A 21,881-nucleotide genomic window follows, 5' to 3' on the forward strand; every position below is an offset into this window, starting at 1 on the left:
AAAACCTTTAGCCTGAGCTGCATCCATGACCGCGGAGAGACACAAATGTGGCACCAATCCTGAACTAGAAAGGTACAATCTCCAACTAACTGAAATGTATTAAGGAGGAGAAATGGTGTTTCATACGGAGAATTAGACATGTAAGAACGAGTTTGCTCAAAAAAATTTCGATTGATTCAGTGAACATATGGACGGAATCCTATCAAATTACAACATTATGTTAAAAGAACTTACACTAGAAAGAGTGGAAAATCCTTCTAAACACCTCTCTACTTCACATGGTTTTTATGGCTCGGCCGTCGTCAAATATGTTCAAGCAGAAGCTGCCTCAGCAGCAGTGGCAGCTTCAGCTCTTTTCTTGGCAAAGTATGCGTCAGCACGTGCTATGTTTTTGGTAACTGATGGTTTTACCCACTTCTTTCTGCCAGGAATAACGGTCATGGTGCAACCAACAGCTTCAAGCTTTTCTTTTGCTGATGCTGAGAAAGAACCAGCTTTAATGATCAGCTTGCCATCCAAATCGCCAGTTCCTAAAATCTGTTTAGTAAAAGACATATCAGCTTTAATTCACCCGAGAACACAGTTTGAACCTTGAAGAATAGTAAATATTGGGATGTCATTTTTGCAATTTGCATGCATAACACCAAATCATTCAGCTTTTCAATGACGATATGTGAGAGCACTGTGACGCTACACGACAACTATTTGCAACATTTCCAGGATTGACAGTTCGACACTTTGTGTTCTCTAAGAGGAATCTATTATAAGAGCCCATATTCTCAAAGAAGAATCATGCAAGTGATATAGTGAGGTCACACATACCTTTAAAGGTAATCTTCTTTCTCTTCCAGATGGGTTAATCAAACCCTTCGACTTCAACGATTCTAGCGATACCTCTTCCCCATCTTTAAACCCAGCAGTAGCTATGTCCTTTAAGTTGACAGGAAGATACTTCGGTAAACCCGCTTTCATACCTTGAAGCGAAAGTGAGAACATTAGTATCAAAGTGCAACAAAGTCAAAACCAAATACTGCATTTAATCTAGTATAACAAGCCGATTTTCCATATGGCTTATTTTTTTAAAATTCGCTTTACATTCGAAAACTCATTTATTAAAATCCAAAACCCACAAAGAACCAAGAAAGAAATTAAAATGTAATACAGGAAAGCAGATTAAAAAGGTAATACCTCCAGCAATTCCTCTCAATTTTGGAACTCTACGGTAAAGAGGCATTTGCCCCCCTTCAAAACCCCTTCTAATACCAGGTCCCGATCTTGATTTTTGACCTCTCATACCAAACCCACAACTGTTTCCCTGTCCAGCTGCAATACCTCTTCCTTTCCTCTTTTGCCTATGCCTTGAACCTGGCTGTGGTCCTAAATTGTCTAACCTAAGTCTTGGACTTGAAACTACAGCAGTAGGGATCGAAGCAGATGAAGCTTTTACGAGTAGTGACTTTTGTTGTTGTTTACCCCTAAGGGATGGGAATTGAGATGAACTAGTCTTGAGTGTACTTACATTTCCCTACAAGACAAACAAAATATGTTCAGTTTCGAACTTGACACAGATAGAAGAGCGAGATTGAGAGATATTGTACTTACCTTGAATGGAGATGTTACTCTGGTGGTTGGGAATGATGTGGAGAGAGAGAGAAGAGAAGAGGAAGCCATTGCTGATGAATCGTATCAAGATTTCACTACAATCAAAACAAGAAAAAATCGGAGAAATCTCAAAACAGATTACAAGAAGATTAGAAAATGTAACAACGTAAATAATTATTTTACATATTAATATTAGGATGCTCCAAAACCAGCTCCAGAGCGATTTAGCATTTAGGTAAGGATATGATTTTTCATTTTTGATAGGTTTAATAAGACAGAAAAGTATATTTTTGAAACAAAAAGCAGCTCAAAATTACCACACTGCATATCATGAAGAATGTCAGCAATTCAGCATACATTTGGTAAACCAAGCAAGAAAAATTCGATTTCCCCACATATACAAATCAAAGAAAGAAAATGTGGTGATTGCGCTCCACTTGATACCCAATACACTTCCTACCCAGGTGAAAAACACGATACATGAAATCCAATCTCGTACCTAAACTACACAACTCCTCAAACCTTGCATAGCTGCACTATGCAGATTCCTCTAAATTAGTACATTTTTTCGGGTTTGGTAACATCCTGGTTAGTGTTACACAAAAAAAACATTTTGACAGGTAGACCTTCAAAACGATTCATAAGATACAATTAGCTAAACCCAAGAAGAAACACCAAAAATTCAAAAGTTTCAAAGAATTGTTTTTACTACTGAACTCAAAACCACTTGAACCAGTGGCAGAGCCAACATAGACCATGGAAGATTGCCTCCTATAGCTGCTGGCCCAGCAAGCCTATTTTGACCTTCTAAAGCTAGGTGCCTTCTTTGTTCATATATCCCCTTCAATCAGAATTTAGTCATGAAAAGAGAAAACTAGCCAATTGATCAAAAACTCAAACCTTAGAAGGAGAAGATAGGCATTGGAAGGAGCAGCCATTGAGGGCACTTAACCCCCATGACATATGCTGGCTTCGCCCTGATTATCGTGGTTTTGTGTTCTGGGCTACTGAAACACCTCACTTCACTTCACAGTAAAATCTCCACCACCCACACATGTAAACACCAAAAATGAGTTTCAGTAGACCTTTCCCACACTAACCACACATTTGAACCTTGGAAATATAGTGTTTCACTTAAACCACCACCAGAACCACCTACAATGGCCCCGACATACACTGCTATCTCTACCTAACAGCTAAAGTTTCCTACTACCCACAACTTGAAAAAAAAAATGGAGGATGTGAAGGGACTCGTTGTAAGTGAACCTAATAACTTCATGGTATAAGCAAAAAAAAAGAATTCTTTGTGACATTTCAACAAACAGTTACTAATCCATAGCAAGCTACAACCTGAATTGCTCAAAAAACATAAATTGAGATAAACCCATATCATACATTCATGAAACCAACACTTATCACATTATTACTAAGCAGAGAAACACGAATGAATCAGTTCAGATTATCAAAACCTAAAGAAAAAATGCCAACTTTATGCTATGCAAATAGCTCAATTTCTAAACGAAACAGAGACATCTACAAAGTAGGAAGAAGATGGATGCCATGAGAGTCGAAAGGAGACTAAAAGGAATCGATTGAGCGAGAAATGTTACCTTGGTTTTGGGGTTTCCGACTTTCTGCAGGAGGAAATAAAGCTGTTTCTTTAAATTGGAAGTGAAGCAGAAAAAGATAAGGTTTTTCTCTCTAGAGTGGTGGGGCATAAGCAGAAGCACGAGTATTGGGTACAGTCTAACGGGCCGTGCTTAGATTTGGGCCAATGTGTAATTAGGAAAAAAAAGGGGAAATTAGGGGGAGACCCAAAAAAAAATATTCTCATTCTCAGGCCCATAATTAATTTTAGGTACCGTGACACCAATAATTATATGAAATTATTAAAAATGTCTGCATGACGGATTATGCATCCGCATGACGGGTTATGCATCAGGGGTATAATTGGCAACGCAACTTGGATATAACATATCTAAAAATCCGCGCCTTGGAATTTTACAAATTTTATATCGTTGGAAATATTTTTAAGAGAGCTACGCAACGAGTACAAACAACAATATTAAATTTTTGTTTTTCACGAAAAAATCGGAGGTGATCATCATTTTAAGCAAAATTTCGAAAACTGACTACATAACCATTATGCAGCCACCAAAAAAGATGCATAACACATTCTGCAGACGCATAACGAATTATGCAACCATTTTCTCGACTGCATAACAAATTATGCATCTATACCAAGTTATGTAGCCATTGTTTTGGTTGATTTTAGTGCGTACATAAAAAATTGATGCATAATGCATTATGCGAACATATTTTCGGATGCATAACAGGTTATGCATCTATTTTCTCGATGCATAAAAAATTGTGCAACAAATTTCTCGATGCATAATGCATTATGCAGCCATATTTTCGGGTACATAACAGGTTATTATTCTTAGCTTGATTCTAGTAACTTTTCATATAAAATTATTATTATTTCTATGTAAATGTGTTAAGGTTAAATTAAGAAAATAAAGGATAAATGAAAAAACTTGAAGCGAAACTATATAATATTTTTCCACTTTAAGTGAAATTAACATTCCAGAAAAACAAAAGTATTCGGGTACTCGATACCCAACGAGGGATATGCGTAACGACCAAAAAAGCTTATCGGTTTCTAACAGCAATTCCGTCCCAGATAATCGGGTACCCGTTTGCTGCCTGACTAAAAAGAAATATCTTGAAGGGTCCTAAATTTTTGTTGGATAGGCCTAAACCTGCTTCTAGAAAGACTGTCCCACTTGATCTACACCCACGGGCCATACTCCCAACAGATCTTTTAGAACCGGTAGATGAAGAGAACAAATCATTAGCACAAAAATTAGACGTTCGGTTTTTGTTATTTATTTATTTTTGGTAGAGCATCACAAGAATCAGTAATTGGGTTTTTGATACAAAAATGTAGTCTGGGATGTTTTTGTTTGTTTGTTTGTTGTCGTCGTTGAACGCAGTTATGTCGGCAGTGGAGTTGTTGTAATTGGACCTGGTTCAGATGATGATTACATGTCGTGTGGAGGTGGAGTCGGATATGCGCTATGTTGTGAACAATGTGTGGATATTTGCGTGAGCACATCTGCATGCGATTCTGATCCTGACTACCTAGGAGCATATGTCTGTTGTTCCGCATGAAATAAAATGAAAGACCACACGAGTGTCCTCGCAACAATTATAGTCCCGTTTGGGATTGTTTTTTTTTTAACCAAAAGCACTTTGTAATAAATTTTTACCAAAAATTGTGTTTGGTAAATTTTTTTCAAAGTGATTTTGAAAAGAAGCACTTTCATTTTAGCCCTGCTTTTAAAAAGCTACTCATCACTAGCTTTTAAAAGATGGAAAAGCAGAAGCTGTGGATTCACATAATTCGATTTAATTGATTCTCTATTTTAACCTTGTTAATTTATTATAAAAACAAGTTTTACCCTCAAATATAGTACATTTAACATGATATTTCTAACTTTTATTTTATTTCTCAATTTTTTCATTTGTTATTTAAAATAATGAATACAATAATAATTAAAATAAAAATAGTAAAAAATTTAATAAATATTAAAATAATAATATTTTCTAAGTAAACCATAACCATAATATTGTTAAATAATTAAAATAAATAAATAAAATAATAAAAATATTACTTATATTTTTTAAATATATTAAAATTAGAAATATAATTTATTATAATAAAATTGTATTTAAAACTAATTTTTGAAATATGTCTATTTTCGTCATTAACTACATCACCAGCACTTTTAAATACCAGTTGACCAAACAGAATTTACAGTTTGTTAATTGCACAATGCTTTTTAAATTATAGTTTACCAAACACCAGCCGATTTATTTCCACAGCACAACACAACAACACAACAGAAAAGCGTTTTTCTAAAATTCACAACAATACCAAACTAGCCTTATAACAAATTGTTTTCCTTTTTACTGTTGTTTTGAGTTTCATTCATACCTAACAAGTCGACTTACTGTTCGATCTTCCTTCCCGGTTATCAATTGTTGTTTGAAAACCTAAATAATTAAATTCAATGAAATTATCGTTTGGTTCTTTTCAGGTGATTCCAATTCCAAATCTGTTTGGTCCATGGATGTAAGAGAGTTTGATCTTTGTTTATTCAAAAATATTAAAAACATCTAAAATAACTTTTTTCTCTACTCTCTTGCTTCTTCACCCGATAAACTTCTTTTCTTTTCTCCTTTTTTTAATAGGAAAGTAGAATGTATTAATGAATTTAAGAAGCAACAAATACTGTTTTGGTCACTTAAGATCAATGTATCGATCCAAGCAGGCCAGTTTGAATAATAATCAACTACACTACTTGAGTTTTAGCAAATTTAGCCAAAGAATCAGCTAGGCTATTTGCATCTCTGTGTGCATAACTACATTCCCAATATTCAAAATCAGATAATAAATAGAGAATATCCCTAATAATATTATTTGTTGTCCACTTGACTGAGGTAGGATGACCTTGGATTGCTCTAACAACATTCACACAGTCCCCTTCTAGATGTATCCTTTGAAACCCTCTTTCCTTAGCCCATAGAACTGCTTCTATTGCTCCTAATGCATCAGCTTGTTCAACATCTACTGTTTTGAGAGGGATACATCGCACTCCATCGCAGAACCCTGTAGAATTCCTTAAAGTTAGTTCAATACCAGATGGAAGAGAGCTATTAATAAAGGAAGCATCAAAATTTATTTTCTCTACATTAGGAAAAGATGGTTTCCGTAGGTGTCTGACAGTGCCAGTAGTAGAAATGTTAACAACAACTAAGGAATTATGTCATTCATTAAGATGATTCACAATAATTTCAGATATATGAGAAATATTCAACCGAGTATTCTCAAAATTCTTAGCACATCTGGCCTTCCAAATGTACCAAGTTATAAAACAGGTATATTCAAAGCTTTTAAGATCTACCTGTAAACATGTATGACCTGCATTCAGAATGTTACAAAGCCAGTCATGCAAATTATAGCTACAGATGGAATTATACAGATTAAGATTCACTCTATTCCATATACTAGCAGCTACAGGACAACCTATGAAAAGATGTTGGAAGGATTCAACATCATTATCACATAAAGTACATGAGGTACCCTTATGTTTAGTGATTCTAGCTAGCTTATCTTTAGTAGAAAAACACTTGTGCAGACACTTCCACATAAAGTGTTGTATCTTAGGAGGAAGTTTTAACTTCCAGAATAAAGACCAGTTAATTGTCATATCATTCTTAGAAGGACAGGCTACTAGAGAATCATTAAAATAACCCTATATGTTGTTTTAACTGAGAAGCACCCATTGTGAGCAGGTGGCCATCTGAGCTGAGCCTGACCATTGAGAGGAATTATAATTTTCATAATATCATTGACTGTATCCTCATCAAATAGGGCATTAAGAGTATCACAATTCCAAGCATGAGACTCATGATCTATAAGTTGACTGACTTTTTTCATGTTAGAAGAGTAGAAGGTACTATCTGGTGGTTTGTTTTTATTAGAAATCCAATTATCTTTCCAGATATCTACTTGACTTCCATCTCCTATCTCCCAAACATAGTATCTTCTAACTATATCAAGCCCATGACAAATACCTTTCCAAATCCAAGATCCCTGAGAAGAAACAACACCATTAAGAGGATTAGTATTTTTAAAGTATTTGCAACTTAAAATTTGAACACACATCTCATCTTGTTGGGTTAGCATTCTCCATGCTAACTTAGTGAGCAGAGCAAGATTAAGAATGTTTGTCCTTCTAATGTTGAGACCTCCCAGATTTTTGGGAAGTGCTAAATCAAGCCATATTTTATGATAAATTCCTCCTCCTTTTTCATCTTTACCCCATTGGGAATTCATTTGAACTGAATCCATCTTATCTGTGATGGTTTTAGGCATAGGAAATACTTCAAGGTGACGGTTAGCAAAATTACATAAAACAGATTGAATAAGCACTGTTCTACCAAGAGGGGTTACAAACTTACCTTTCCAAATTTCTAAGTTGCTTTTACAACTATCAGTCAGATGAGAGAAAGATTGAGTTTTGTCTCTTTGTAGAAGGAGAGGCACTCCTAAATACTTTTATTGTAAAGCCATTCTTTTTATTTGTAATATACCTGAAATAGTGTTCTTAATGTTACCTGGCACTTTAGGACTAAAAGCCACAGCTGATTTGCCAAAGTTGACAGCTTGACCTGAAAATTTACTGAATTGGTCAATAATTTTAGCTAATTGATTTGCTTCCTGGATCCTAGCTTTAATAAACACAAAGCAGTCATCTGCAAAAAATAAATGGGTGATAGGAGGGGCTTCCTTAGTAACTTGAAATCCATTAATCAAATTTGAATCTTCAGCAGATCTTAGATCTCTACTAAAGGCTTCCATAAAAAGAATAAAGAGGTATGGAGATAGAGGATCTCCCTGTCTCAAACCTCTTTGGGGATAATATAACTTACCTGGAGATCCATTCAAAAGAATAAAAGTAGAAACTGTAGATATGCACTGTTCAATCATAGCACACCATATGTCAGAGAATCCAAGAGGTTTTATAAATTAGCAATTAAAAAAGACCATTCAACTCTGTCAAATGCTTTAGACATATCAATTTTAATAGCAATATCTCCATCTTTGGCTTTATTCTTCTTAAGAGAGTCAATCATCTCATGAGCAATCACTATATTATCTTGGATAAGTCTACCAGCAATAAAAGCAGTTTGATTGGGAGCAATAATTTTACTTAGAAGTTTTTTCAACTTTGAAGCCAAATTTTTTTATATAATTTTATAAGAAACATTGCATAAGCTAATTGGTCTGAAGTCAACAGCTTTTTAGGGACACTTAGTCTTAATTAGGGATAAGGGTAGTGAAATTATGGTTAAGTTGTTTCAAGATATGCTGAGATTCAAAGAAAGACTTAACCATGTTAATTACATCCTGACCCACAGTATCTCACATAATCTAATAAAAACCTCCAGGAAAACCATCTGGACCAGGAGTGGTCCATGGTTTCATAGCAAAAACAGTATTCTTAACTTCATCATAAGAGGGACAGGCAATGAACATACAATTATCAGCATCTGTGATACAAGGAGTAATATTATTCAGATAGTTCACAGGATTATTTGGGCTAGTAGTTCTACTCATATTATAGAAGTGACTTAATAGTTCATCTGCAATGTCTTCTCTATCAGTGAGCCAATTGCATAGTCTATCTTGTAAAGTGTCTATCTGAGTTCTTTTCCTCCTAAAGTTTGCCTTCTAATGAAAGTAAGCAGTGTTCCTATCCTCAAATTTTAGGTTATCATCTCTATTTCTTTGTTTCCAGTAATCTTCTTCAGCATTATACCAAAACTTAAGTTTCTCAGTAAGTTCTCTAACTTGATCAGAATTTTGATTGCTTCTATTTCTAGTAATGACATAAAGCTGATCTTGCAACTTAGATATTTGGGTGTTGATATTAACAAAATGGTTATAATTCCAATCCTTTAGAGCATATTTAGTATCATACAAATTATTAGAGAACCTGAAAGCATAAGAACCAGTATTATTGAAACCCCAATTAGAATTGATCAAAGTAGAGAAAGTAGAATCATTGAACCAAGCTTTATTTACTCTAAAAGGTTTTTTAGTTGAATTATCCATTCTAGAGGTGACAATCATAATAGGACAGTGATCACTACCAAGAGTATTTAGATGATAAACAGCAGCATTATTGAAGTTTTGAATCCAACCAAAAGTAGCACAGGCTCCGTCTAATCTTTCTAAAATAAGTTATTCTCATTCTCTTCTATTTGTCTAAGTGAAGGGATTGCTTATGAAATTCATGCTATGAAGACCTCTAAATTGCAGCAAGTCATTGTAATGATCTAATTTAGATTGACTAGGAATATTACCACCTTCTTTTTCATCACAATTTAAAACGAAGTTCATATCTCCTACTAATAACCAACTATTGGTATAAGTATAGTCTTGTTATGCTATGAAGATTAATGTTAAAGCAAGAGTAGAAATAAAAGTTCAAATATACCTTGTTCTCCTCAGAAGTGTTTCCAGATTGCTTGTCCTTAAGTGTGATTCTAGTTGATGTCTTTTTCTCAGCTTCAACCTCATTATTTCCTTGGTTACCTCCATTCTCTGTGAATCCGTATCTTCCCGAGCCTTGCAGCAGAATCCTCTAGGTCAGACATAGTTTGAAACTTCAAGACTTTACCATCAACTGGCGGAACAAAAGGAGTTGGCTTAGTAATTTTTCTTGACATAAGCTTATGAGTATTTGTTGTGGTAGAACGCACACTGATGTTTTTTCTCACAATTCCAACACCTCCAAAGGGTAGCGGCTTTTCATGAGCTGCTTTCAGATAAATAGCAGCGTCTTTACAAACATCCTTGGAATGGTTGATGATGAAACATTATCTACAGATTTTGTTAGGTTGCTTGTGATAAAAGAATTTAACCCATTTAGTGGAACCAGCTGCAGTTATTGCTAAGACTCCTCTTCTCAATGGTATAGTGAGTTCAATCCTAACACATATCTTCACAGGAATACCATCATAAGGGATGGCATTAGCAGGTTCAACGACAATAACTTCCCCCAGTAGCTTACCCATATCCTCAACAGATTTAACATTTATATGCTCAGGTTGGAGATATTTCAGATCAATCCAATAAACTTGCTTACTCCAGTCGAGATTCTGGTGGATAAGTCCATGAAAATAGTCGAACAGAATACATAGTTTACCGTCAATATTCGATGGACCTTCCTAGATAATTTTGTCTACCACATCCTTATTCAGAAGCTTGAATATCATTACATTAGTATAAACTTCAATGATATTCACATCTTCTGCAGGAATAAATGGCCAGGTAAACTGGATATTCTCTTCAACTGTACCATAAGACATTTTCCCTTCAATATAATCTTCCCAATCAAACAAAAATCCCATTCTCCATTGCTATTTTCTTACTTTTCTCCAGAATCTTCTTGATTGATGATGACATAATCTTCCTCATTTTGCAGCTCCAAGGTAGCTTTTTTAAATCTTAAAGCTAACTCCGAAACATCATTGTTTGAGTTAAGAACAATATGATTACTAGATTGATTTTCTGCCATTTGATCTTTTCTTTTCACTTCAATTTCAGGATTCAAGTTTACCTTGAGATTAGGATTCATATAGGTATAGTGCCAATTAGGGTTACTTGAAATAGAATAGATATTGGTATTTTTTGTGTTAATTATCAAGAGATTTTTGGGATTGGTTGCAACAGAAAAGGCAAGAACATGAGATGTAATTGACCAAAGCAGAAAGGGGGCTATTAAATTTTCAAATTTGTAACAGACTCAATTTACTTTGCACGTGTAGCATCCATGTGTGAGCTTAGACCTTACTGAATCAGAGAAAAATCAATTTTTTCCTTCGGAGAAACCAAGAACAATGAGGATTGAAGGAGAAACTCCTGCTTTAACAAGCAATAAGACAACAACAGCAAACACCATAATCGACACTGGAAACCCGACAAACACCATTTGTGGAGTAAGCAATCTGTATACACAATGAGAAGAAAAAAAGAAAATTAGTTACCCATCTGTAATTTTGAGATTAAAAAATAACAAAGAAATTTTCAAATCAAACCAAAGTAAGGAATGAAATCAATAACACGATTTAAAAAACATTAAGGGGAATCAAAGAAGTCAAAAACAAGATTCAGTGTAGCATCAAGAGAAGAGGGAAATCAAAATTTGAAATACTGAGTTGACTCAGTTTATCCCCCGATTTTCTCACTTCTATATTTTTTCTCTATTAATTTTTCCTTTTTTTATAATATTGATAGATAAAAAAACTTAAAAAATTGAATATCTCCGAAAATATAAGTTGAAAATCAATAAATTTTATATATTCATAAAGGTATCGACGAGACCTACACAACGAGTACCCATTATACTGTGTTTTAGAATTATAATTTTTTTCCGGTATAATAGTAGTTCATATCCGAGAATGAACACTATTTTAGAACATGGCAGTTCATTATAGTTCTAGCAGTTCATTTCGTATAATGAACTCGTATATGCTAGCAATTTAATTTGTAGAATGAACTCATAATACTAGTACATTTCGAAGAATGAAATCGCAATTTAGTTCATATAGTAGAATGAACTCGAGATAGATGTTCTTATTGTCGAATGATCTCATAATGGTTTTTCGTATTATAGGATTGGTAATTTATGTTACAAAATAAACTCGTAATGATAATTAAGTATAGCAGTTCATATTGTAGAATGAACTCGTAATAAGTGTTCATTATGGTCGCCCATATTATAAAATGAACTCGTAAATGGTACTCCATATTGCAGAATGAACTCCTAATGGTATTTCATATAGTAGAATGAACTCGTAATAATAGTTCATTATATCAGTTCATTTTGTAAAATGAACTCGTATGTTACTTAATCCTAAGAGTTCATTTGTAGAATGAACTCACATGATATTTTTTTGTTCAAACAGTTCACTTTAGAATTTACTAGCTAGTATGATAGTTCATTTTATAGAATGAACTAGTATAATAGTTCATTTTATAGTTAATTTTTAGCTAAAGGATAAGGTAAAAATTAAAAGTTCTGAAATATAACAACTCGTTAAATAGCTCTAAGCGAGGGTTTTCCGAATATCATTTATCATTTTTGGACGTATGGTTCAAAAGATATTTTCAATTTTAAATTTTTATTAAGAGAGAGAGAAAAAATGGTGTTTCCGCCACTATTAAAATATTATGACATCATTAATGACGTATGACCAAACATACAATAACATATATTTAAAAAAATGACCAAACAGACAGTTGACTAGGCCAACATGACCAATCTCACTCAATTATATTTTTTCTAAGACTATACGGTAGTTTCCACTTAAATTTAATTCTATGCCTCAACAGGTTTAAACCGTTTTTCCAACCTCTGGCTCCCGTATAACTCTTTCTTTCTTTTTTACGGGAAAATGCTAAATTTTATTAAAGGGAAAATAGAAAAGAGATACAGGAAAAACTAGGGCCCAAGATCATAAATTAGGAGCCCATAGCCTATCTACTCAATGATTAGTTGATGGAAACCAATTTACAATAGATCCCCATTGAAAAACAAATTTCTTCACCTCATCAATGATTGTATTCACACCTCTTGCCCTCTTCTTTGCCACAACCTTCTTAGTTTTTTCCAACAATAGATCCCATATTATAGATGGAAGGATTGGCCATATTTCCTAACCTAATTTCTTTCTTTTATTGTCAGCCCATCTCTCCGGTTGTTGTTATGGAAGGATTGGCCATATAACTAGAAAAGAAGCACTCCCATAATTTTCTTGAAAATGCACAGCGAAAGAATAAAAGATTTATGTTCTCCTCTATGTAGCTGCATGAGCTGCAATATATATCCTCAATTTCACATCCCTTTTTGAGATCCACTGTAGGAGATGCATCATGCATGAGCGACCAGATGAAATCTTGCACTGTGTGCTGCACATGTTTCACCCATGTAAATGGTATGGTCAATTTGCGTTGGAGACTTTCTGCTTCAAGACCTACTGATATCCTTAAGTTGAGTACCCAAACACATTGATATGTACGGTAACGTCATATTCATCTTCCAAATCAGGAGGGTCGCCAATCAAATTTTATTAGGTTGGAGAAATCCTCAAATGCATCAGTATTGGGTTGTTTCTTCAAAGTTATTGCCCATCTTCTCTGTTGGATAAGATATGCCACTTTCTTTTTTTGAACCATTTTTTAGGGACCATGGTTTTTTTTGGGACCATGGTCTTATTAGGCCAACCTCTCTTTACTTATAAGGGGTGTCCTAAAATTAGGTAAGTACACATTTACTCTTTACTTTAATTTAAATTAAAACTAACCTAATAACTATATAAATCTAATCATATATATTTAATCTAAACGAATCTATTAACCAAAATCAAAATCAAAAACAAAAATAGGGGGAATCGAAATTTTTTAGTTTTGAAAAAAAAAATTATCCTCTTCTTCTTCTCTCTTTGCTTGACGTTCCTCGTTCGACTGAAAAATGAGTAACCATCAAAATGAGTTGAAAATGAAAGTTGCAGAGAGAAGTTCGGTTAGGAATTATATGAAAAACTTTGTCGAACTAACCAAACCTAATGGAAATGATGAACATGAAGAACAGTTTGACTATTTCGCAAAAAAGAATTCCCAACCGAACCTTAGTTCGGTTATGTCGCAAAAAATATTTTCCAACCGAACCCTAATAGTTCGGTTAGTAGCAACAAACATTTCCCAACCGAACCCTAATAGCTCGGTTAGTTGCAAAAACATTTCCCAACCGAACCTTAGTTCGATTAGTAGCTAAAAACATTTCCCAACCGAACCCTAACAGTTCGGTTAGTTGCAAAAAACATTTCCCAACCGAACTTTAGTTCGGTTACGTCGCAAAAAATATTTCTTAACCGAACTTTAAGTTCGGTTTGATCGTAAAAATGTTTAAATTTTTTTATAACCAAACTATTTAATGGTCACACCAAATATAGAGTTCGGTTTGATCGCAAGGAAAATTTTTAATATTTTGTAACCGAACTTCTCACTGGTAACTAATCATTACTAATCATACTAATCACTAAACATTAAGTTCGTTTTTGGTCATAAATTTGGGTAACCGAACTTAATCGCAAAAAAATTTAAAGTTTCTCGCAATTTTTTTTTCAATTTTTTGTAATAGAACTTCTTAATGGTAACTAATCATTACTAATCATACTCATCATTAATTAATAACTAATTAATCATTAAACTAACACATTTAATTAAGGAGGGTAAGTTTGATATTAAGAAAAACATTTAGATAAGGGGTGACTTAGGATTACTTATAATTTCTTGCCTAAAATATAAGCATAGTCCCCACAAAAAAACCATGGTCCCCAAAAAATGGTTCCTTTTTTTTTTTTTTTGAAAAGAAGATCCGCCACTTTCTGTATACTTGTCAATAACAATCTTGAAAGCTTTTTGATGTGATTGGCACAACCGAGTAGGAGGATGTTTGTACCAGAGAAGTTTTACACCAAAAATTGGCTTATTTGGGTCTAATATGCTCCTTTTATTAGGTACCATGATATAGGGCATATCAAAAACTTTCAAGGCATACAAAGGACTAGTCCTAACTTGGGTGACCTTATAAGGGGTACCCTATGGGGTGGTTCAATTACCTATATGCCCTTAGATCATTTAAATTACTAATCTATCCCTAACCCTAATACAAAAACCTATAATCAATAAATATAAAATCAGTTTCATATCCCTAATCCCTTCTTCTCCCTCCTCCACAACAGCCGAACCCTTCTTCTTATTCTTCCTTTTTTTTCATCGTATCATCGCGGAAATTTAATCGTCGATTCGTGAAAATTTAGTCGACGATTAAACTCATCTATATAATTGGGTCGTCGTAAGCCAGTTTCTCGTTCAAATCGATCGACTCAACAACCTATTGAAGAAGAAAAAGATTTAGAGAGTGAAGAACAAAATCAAAATCAATCACAAAATCAACCGGAAGAAGAGATTGAAGAAGAACCAACTCCGGAAATGAGAATAGGAAGGTTAGTTCTACAAACCTATCTCGTATTTGATGTTTTAGATTGGTGTGGTCGATTTAATTCGTCAAAATCATGTTTCTGCGGCGGTGACAGTGTATAGTTCGGTGCAAAAAAAATCTTAGATGTGCGCCGAGCTTTTCTTGAAACTGAACCCTGAAAGTGTATATGAATGGCTCGGCGTAAATCTGAAATCCGTTTTGAGCCGAACTTAGTGACACAGAGACTTATATTTAGGATCGGCTTATTCGATGGTGTTAGTTTTGTGCCGAATATGTTTTGTGAATTTCAGAAATTTTGCATGTGCGTAGGATCGGCTTGTATGGTTGTATTAGTTTTGCGCCGAATAAATGTTTCAATTGATAAGTCTAGATTCGGCTTATTCGATAGTATTAGGGTTGCGCCGAATATCATTGTTAAAATTTCATAAATTTTACAAGTGTATAGGATCGACTTATTTATATGATATCATGTTTCGCCGAATACATGTTTGAGTTCATAATCATAGATTCGTCTTATTCGACGGTATCGGTTGTGAGCCGATTATATAGGATCGACTTATAATTGTTTTGTGGTATGAGCCGATTCACTCTCTGTGTAAGCTAATAAAAATTTCAAGACATGATTCAGATCATATGTGTTATTTCGAGTAAGCCAAGCCTTCTTATTTTCTTACAAGTTTTTTGCTTTCCAAATCTCTTTGTTGTTCGAATTAGTCTTATAACTTTCATACTTGTGTCAGGACCAATGCAGCTACAAAGAGGAAGAAGATGGAGGTAACACCTTCTACTTCTAAAACTCCCAATCCTATAGGAGGAGGTAAGAAAAAATTGGGAGCGGGAGGTAGAGGAGGAATTTTAGAAGAAGAAGCTGAACAAGTAAGAATTGAAAGACAAGAAGAAGGAATAGATGAAGATGAAGAAGTTGATGATAATCAAGAAGTTCATCAAGAAACACAACCCCAAGGAAAACCCAAGAAAGACAAGAAAGGTAAGAAGGTGGCAGAACCCGAGAAAGAGAAGGACGATGATGATCGACGGATCACTGGTTTACACATTCCTGATGAAGATGACGTAATTACACCTTGATCAGATGGTTTGCCTCATGGTCTTCCGGAATATGGAGGAAATGTGTTGATTGGTTATGCCGATTCTTGGGCGAAGAAAATTTATGAGACTCCTGATCACAACCGTGCAGTCCGAGTATTGAGACACCAGAGGGCATCGGAATGAAGTCTTGATGAAGAGGTTCCGGAGGTGATTGCTTACGTACAACGCTGTGCTTTATGGCCTATCATCAATTATGGACATAAGGAATATGATAGTGTGTCGGCCTCTGCATTTACCGAGCGCTTTTGTCCAGAAACTTACACATTTCAATTACCTTTTGGAGAGATGGAAATCTGATGCAGCGGATATTAGAGAAACTAGAGAAAAGAGAAGTGTTGTTCAGACTTCAAATATTCCTAGGAATATCGACTATGAACGTTGATTAATATCTAGACTTCGGTTTCCCAACTTTAGATAAAAATCGATTAAACTTAAACAAAGTTTGATAAAGAAAATATATATTCCAAAAAAGTTGCCCTAAACAATTTATGATGGACTCTTTTATAGACTTGGGGAAAAACCCTAACTTGCTAGTCAAGAAAGGATGAAAAAACCCCCTAAACCGACTCAGACCCTAATTTGCTATTTTTGGCAAATTTTGGTCGACCTAAAATAATGAAAGTACTCATAAAATAAAACAATTCGCCTCAAACGGCGGCCCAAACAGACTCCTAACGAAAGAGTTATTAACAAAATAAAAACTTTCCTAAAATAGCAAAAACGTATGTTTGATGCCCTAAACGATGGAATTTGGCTAAATTATGAAGACCAAGGCAATCAAAGATTCCCTTGTCCTGTTCTTTGGCTTGTTTCCCATCGAAATGGACCCCTAAGAATCTAAATTACGACACTTGGATTTTTAGCCTCCAAATAGGCTATAGCCTACTCATCTGCATCATTCTCTCGGGGTTGGGAGAAATTCGCCCTCGAATTTGTCGTATCATCATCAGAATTATCACCACAAAAAGGCACTAAGTGTTTTACATTAAAAACATCAGAAGTACGGATGTGACTTGGAAGCTTCAACTTGTATGCATTGGAATTAATCTTTGCGACAATTTCCAAGGAACCAATCTTGCGTGCCTTCAGTTTGTTGTACTCGCCAACTGGAAAACGATCCTTTGTCAATATTTCCCAGACAAAATCCCCTACTTCAAACTCGACAACTCTGCGTTTCTTATCTGCCGCCTCCTTGTACCTTTCATTAGCTCGAAGCAACTGTTCTTCGGCCAACTTGTGAACTTGCTGCAGCTATTGGATACGTTCTTCAGCACGAACTTCAATTCTCTTCAAATCAGGAACACGAGCTAAATCTATTGGTGCTCGTGGATTGTATCCATAAACAACCTCGAACGGACTCATACCCAGGCTACGGTTGACTGAACGATTAAATGCAAATTCAGCTTGGCAAAGTTTCTGGTCCCAACTTTTCGGATTGTCTCCAACCATACACCGTAGTATATCACCCAAAGAACGATTCACAACTTTTGTTTGTCCATCACTTTGAGGATGATACGCACTACTGAAATTAAGTCTTGTATTAGCCAATTTCCACAAGGTTTTCCAGAAATAACTAAGGAATCTTGTGTCTCGATCACTGACTATTGAACAGGGCAATCCATGTAGACGATACACTTCTTGGAAGAACAATTCAGCTACCTTCAGTGCATTAGTAGTCTTCTTGCAAGCAATAAAGTGAGACATTTTTGAAAAACGGTCGACAACAACAAATACTGAATCATTCCCCCTCTGAGTTCGAGGTAAACCCAATACAAAATCCATGCTCAAATCTGACCATGGTTGGCTTGGAACTTTTAGTGGTATATATAACCCTGCATTGGTTGCTTTTCCTTTTGAAACTTGACAGATTCGACATCTGTCCACGAATTTAGCAACTTCACGCCTCATTGTTGGCCAGTAATATGATTTTGAAACAAGCTGGAAAGTTTTATCTCTACCCATGTGCCCCTCGTCATGTAACTCCTTAATAATCTTCAATCGAAGACTAGAATCGGGAATACACAATTGGTTACCTTTAAAGAGAAATCCTTCATGCATAAGGTAATCACTTCATTTTCCTAGACTGATATTATCCACAATCTCCACAAAGTGTGGATCGGTTAGAATATGTTCAGAATACGAATCAAAATCTATTACCTCAGTTCGCATGGTGTTGAGTAACATACTTCGACGGCTTAAAGCATCAACAACTTGATTCTGCGACCCATCTTTGTGCTTCAGTACAAAAGTGAACTCTTGCAAATAAGAAGCCCACTTACCATGTCTAGATGAAAGCTTCTCTTGCCTATTGATATGCCTTAAAGAATCATGGTCAGAAAACATAATGAATTCGTTATGAATTAGATAGTGTCGCCAATGCTTCAAGGCTTGAACTATGGCATAAAACTCCACATCATAAGTACTGTAGTTGGTCTTAGCACCATTCAACTTCTCACTAAAATATGCTACAGGTCGTCCTTCCTGACTCAAAACAGCTCCAATTCCCACCTTCGATGCATCACAGTGTAATTCAAATGGCTTGCTGAAATCAGGTAACACCAATAGTGGTGCGGTTATTAGTTTTGTCTTGACTGCTTCAAAGGCTTTGTCAGCTTCCTAAGACCATGAGAACTTTCCTACTTTCATGCATTCAGTAATGGGTGCCATAATGGTGCTGCAGTGATAAATAAAACGCCGGTAAAAAGAAGCGAAACCATGAAAACTCCTTACCTCGTGCAGTGTAGTGGGTGTGGTCCAATTTCTTACAGCTTCAACCTTGGAATCATCTACCTTTATTCCATCCTTGGTTACGACATAGCCGAGAAATAGAATTTGTTCAGTCATGAATGAACACTTCTTGATGGCTGCAAATAATTTTTCCCGACGTAGAGTTGAAAGCACTTCTCGAACGTGTTGAAAATGCATGTTCATATCAACACTATAAATAAGAATATCGTCGAAATAAACGAACACAAAAGTACCGATAAAGGGCCTGAGAACTTGATTCATTATACGGATGAATGTACTAGGCGCATTGGACAATCCAAACGGCATAACCATCCACTCATATAACCCTTCTCGAGTCTTAAAAGCTGTTTTCCACTCATCACCTTCTCGAATTCTGATCTGATGGTACCCACTCGTCAAGTCGAGTTTGCTAAACACCTTCGCTCCACACAACTGATCTAGCAGGTCATCCAATCTAGGAATTGGAAAACGGTATTTTACTGTGATTTTGTTGATGGCTCGACTGTCAACACACATTCTCCACGTTCCATCTTTCTTTGGAATCAACAAGGCCGGTACAACACAAGGACTTAGGCTCTGTCGGATCAAACCTTTCTGTAACAACACTTCCACTTAACCACAAAGTTCTTCATGCTCCTTAGGACTCATTCTATAATGCGCTTTGTTTGGCAAGCTTGATCCAGGGATGAGATCAATATGGTGTTGTATATCCCGGAGAGGTGGTAGCTCGTCTGGCAACTCGTTAGGGAAAAAATCAATAAATTCCTTAATTAAAGGTTGAGCTGCAATAGGGATACTACTTTCATCCGGCTGTTGGTCTTTGCTAATCAACACATAAAGTTCTCCTGCATATTCTGCCTCAACTTCAAACTGCTTAAACGACAAGAGATTGGTAGTTTATACGGTAGATGGTTTAGGTGCAATTTCTTTGCTGGGTACAAGTACTATACGTACGTCGTTCCATAAAAAGTTGTAGGTATTTTTATGCCCGTCATGACTAGTTTTCCTGTCAAACTCCCATGGTCGTCCCAAAAAAAAGTGACAAGCATCCATACTAGTAATGTCACACCATATTTTATCTTTATATTTGTTACCAATCGAAAAAGAAACCAAGCAACGTTTGTTTACTTTTACCTCATTCCCTTTCTTAAGCCAAGAAAGTTTATATGGATGCGGATGTGCCTTGGTTTCCAGCCTAAACCGTTTCACGACCTCTTCGTCAATAATATTCTCGCAACTTCCAGGATCAATAACTAAACGACAAACTTTTCCCTCGATCGTACATGTCGACTGGAATATATTATTACGTAACCAGTTGTCGTCCTCATCTGTACGTGGAGTGAGAAAACTTCTTCTTGCTACAAAGTTCACTCCTGTATCTCCTGTAACTACTTCATCACTAGGTTCAGAGTCATCCTCTGGATCCTCATCATATTCAGGTACCCAATCATCTTCTTCACGATTGTCTTCATTGAAAAGAACCTTGTTCACACGTTCTACTTTGCGACAGTCAGTGCCTTTGTGCCCAGTTTCACCGCACTTATTACACTTGCCTCCAAAATAGCTGATTGGAGTTTTACTTGGGTTCGAAACCGAATTAGGTTTGTTAACAGTACTAGTTGTTGACGTACTACGATTACTTGTTGGGGAAGATGCTACATTGTTACCCCAATTTGAACTTCTACGCCCCACTTGTTTCTCTACCTGCCTTGCTCTATGATGTGCATCCGATATAGAACAACAGTCAAACATGTTAAGTGTATCCTGATATATTGCTGAGGAAGACCACCTACATAACGTGCGACTCTTTGCTCATATGACTCCGACAAATCGTTAAGAGAAAGTAATCGATAAAATTCCTTCGTGTACTCGTCTATAGAACGTGTTCCATTGCGTAGGTTTTGTAGTTGCTGGTACATCAAGCTGATATAGTTGTGTGGTAAAAATTCTGCTCTCATATGTTTCTTCATCTTCTCCCACGAGACTAACTTCTGCTTCCCTTTACGAGAGCGTTGTAGTTTGTGTTGTTGCCACCACGAATTAGCTCTTCCCCGAAACATAGTTGCTACCAGCTGAACTCGTTTGTTATCTGGTACATCCTTAAATTCCAATACTTTCTCAGCTGTGTTCAACCACGAAAGAAACTCCTCCGGTTCTAAACCTCCATAGAATTCTGGAACCTCCACTTTTATTTCGGCCTTCCAGCGCTCAGAATCGTCACGTTGGATTATCCTACCTTCACGGCGTCCTCTACCAAAAGGGTTGGTATAATCCCCTTCTTCGTTAGTATTATCCCCTTCTTCCTCGTCTCTTTCTTCATGATGAATGTTATTCTGACCCATCATCACTCGGATTTCATTCAATAATTCTTCCTTCATCGTATTATAATCAATTGGATCAACTTCTTGGCCTCGAACACGACCTCGACCACGACCTCGACCAACTGGTAACCTTGGCATATTACTAACCCTGGAATCAAACTGGCTCTGATGCCAACTGATGCAGAGGATATTAGAGAAACTAGAGAAACTAGAAGTGTTGTTCAGACTTCAAATATTCCTAGGAATATCGACTATGAACGTTGATTAATATCTAGACTTCGGTTTCCCAACTTTAGATAAAAATCGATTAAACTTGAACAAAGTTTCATAAAGAAGATATATATTCCAAAAAAGTTTCCCTAAACAATTTATGATGGACTCTTTTATAGACTTGGGGAAAAACCCTAACTTGCTAGTCAAGAAAGGATGAAAAAACCCCCTAAACCGACTCAGACCCTAA

The 21,881-nt window shown here is 35.7% G+C and overlaps 3 protein-coding genes across 3 annotated transcripts; all 3 read right to left on the reverse strand.

The window, feature by feature from the left end:
- Positions 1-73: 73 nt before the first annotated feature.
- LOC113322161 (50S ribosomal protein L15, chloroplastic-like) lies at positions 74-3,278 on the reverse strand. The gene is made up of 5 exons (XM_026570198.1): positions 3,213-3,278; positions 1,603-1,697; positions 1,189-1,525; positions 823-974; positions 74-537 (listed from the first exon to the last, which is right to left on the reverse strand). Exons 2-5 carry the CDS (start codon positions 1,669-1,671, stop codon positions 313-315), a joined length of 783 nt encoding a protein of 260 aa, XP_026425983.1. The 5' UTR covers positions 1,672-1,697; positions 3,213-3,278; the 3' UTR covers positions 74-312.
- A 2,682-nt stretch (positions 3,279-5,960) lies between these two features.
- LOC113274904 lies at positions 5,961-8,791 on the reverse strand. Its single transcript, XM_026524326.1, has 5 exons — positions 8,617-8,791; positions 7,765-8,103; positions 6,951-7,644; positions 6,573-6,589; positions 5,961-6,421 (listed from the first exon to the last, which is right to left on the reverse strand). Exons 1-5 carry the CDS (start codon positions 8,789-8,791, stop codon positions 5,961-5,963), a joined length of 1,686 nt encoding a protein of 561 aa, XP_026380111.1.
- Positions 8,792-17,234: 8,443 nt separating this feature from the next.
- On the reverse strand, positions 17,235-19,616 carry LOC113274914. Its single transcript, XM_026524336.1, has 4 exons — positions 19,083-19,616; positions 18,539-18,968; positions 17,700-18,385; positions 17,235-17,597 (listed from the first exon to the last, which is right to left on the reverse strand). The coding sequence occupies exons 1-4, from the start codon at positions 19,614-19,616 to the stop codon at positions 17,235-17,237; spliced, it is 2,013 nt and encodes a 670-aa protein (XP_026380121.1).
- Between the last annotated feature and the right edge of the window lie 2,265 nt (positions 19,617-21,881).

Source organism: Papaver somniferum, chromosome 1, assembly GCF_003573695.1.
Source record: "Papaver somniferum cultivar HN1 chromosome 1, ASM357369v1, whole genome shotgun sequence".
NCBI classification, from domain to species: Eukaryota; Viridiplantae; Streptophyta; class Magnoliopsida; order Ranunculales; family Papaveraceae; genus Papaver; species Papaver somniferum.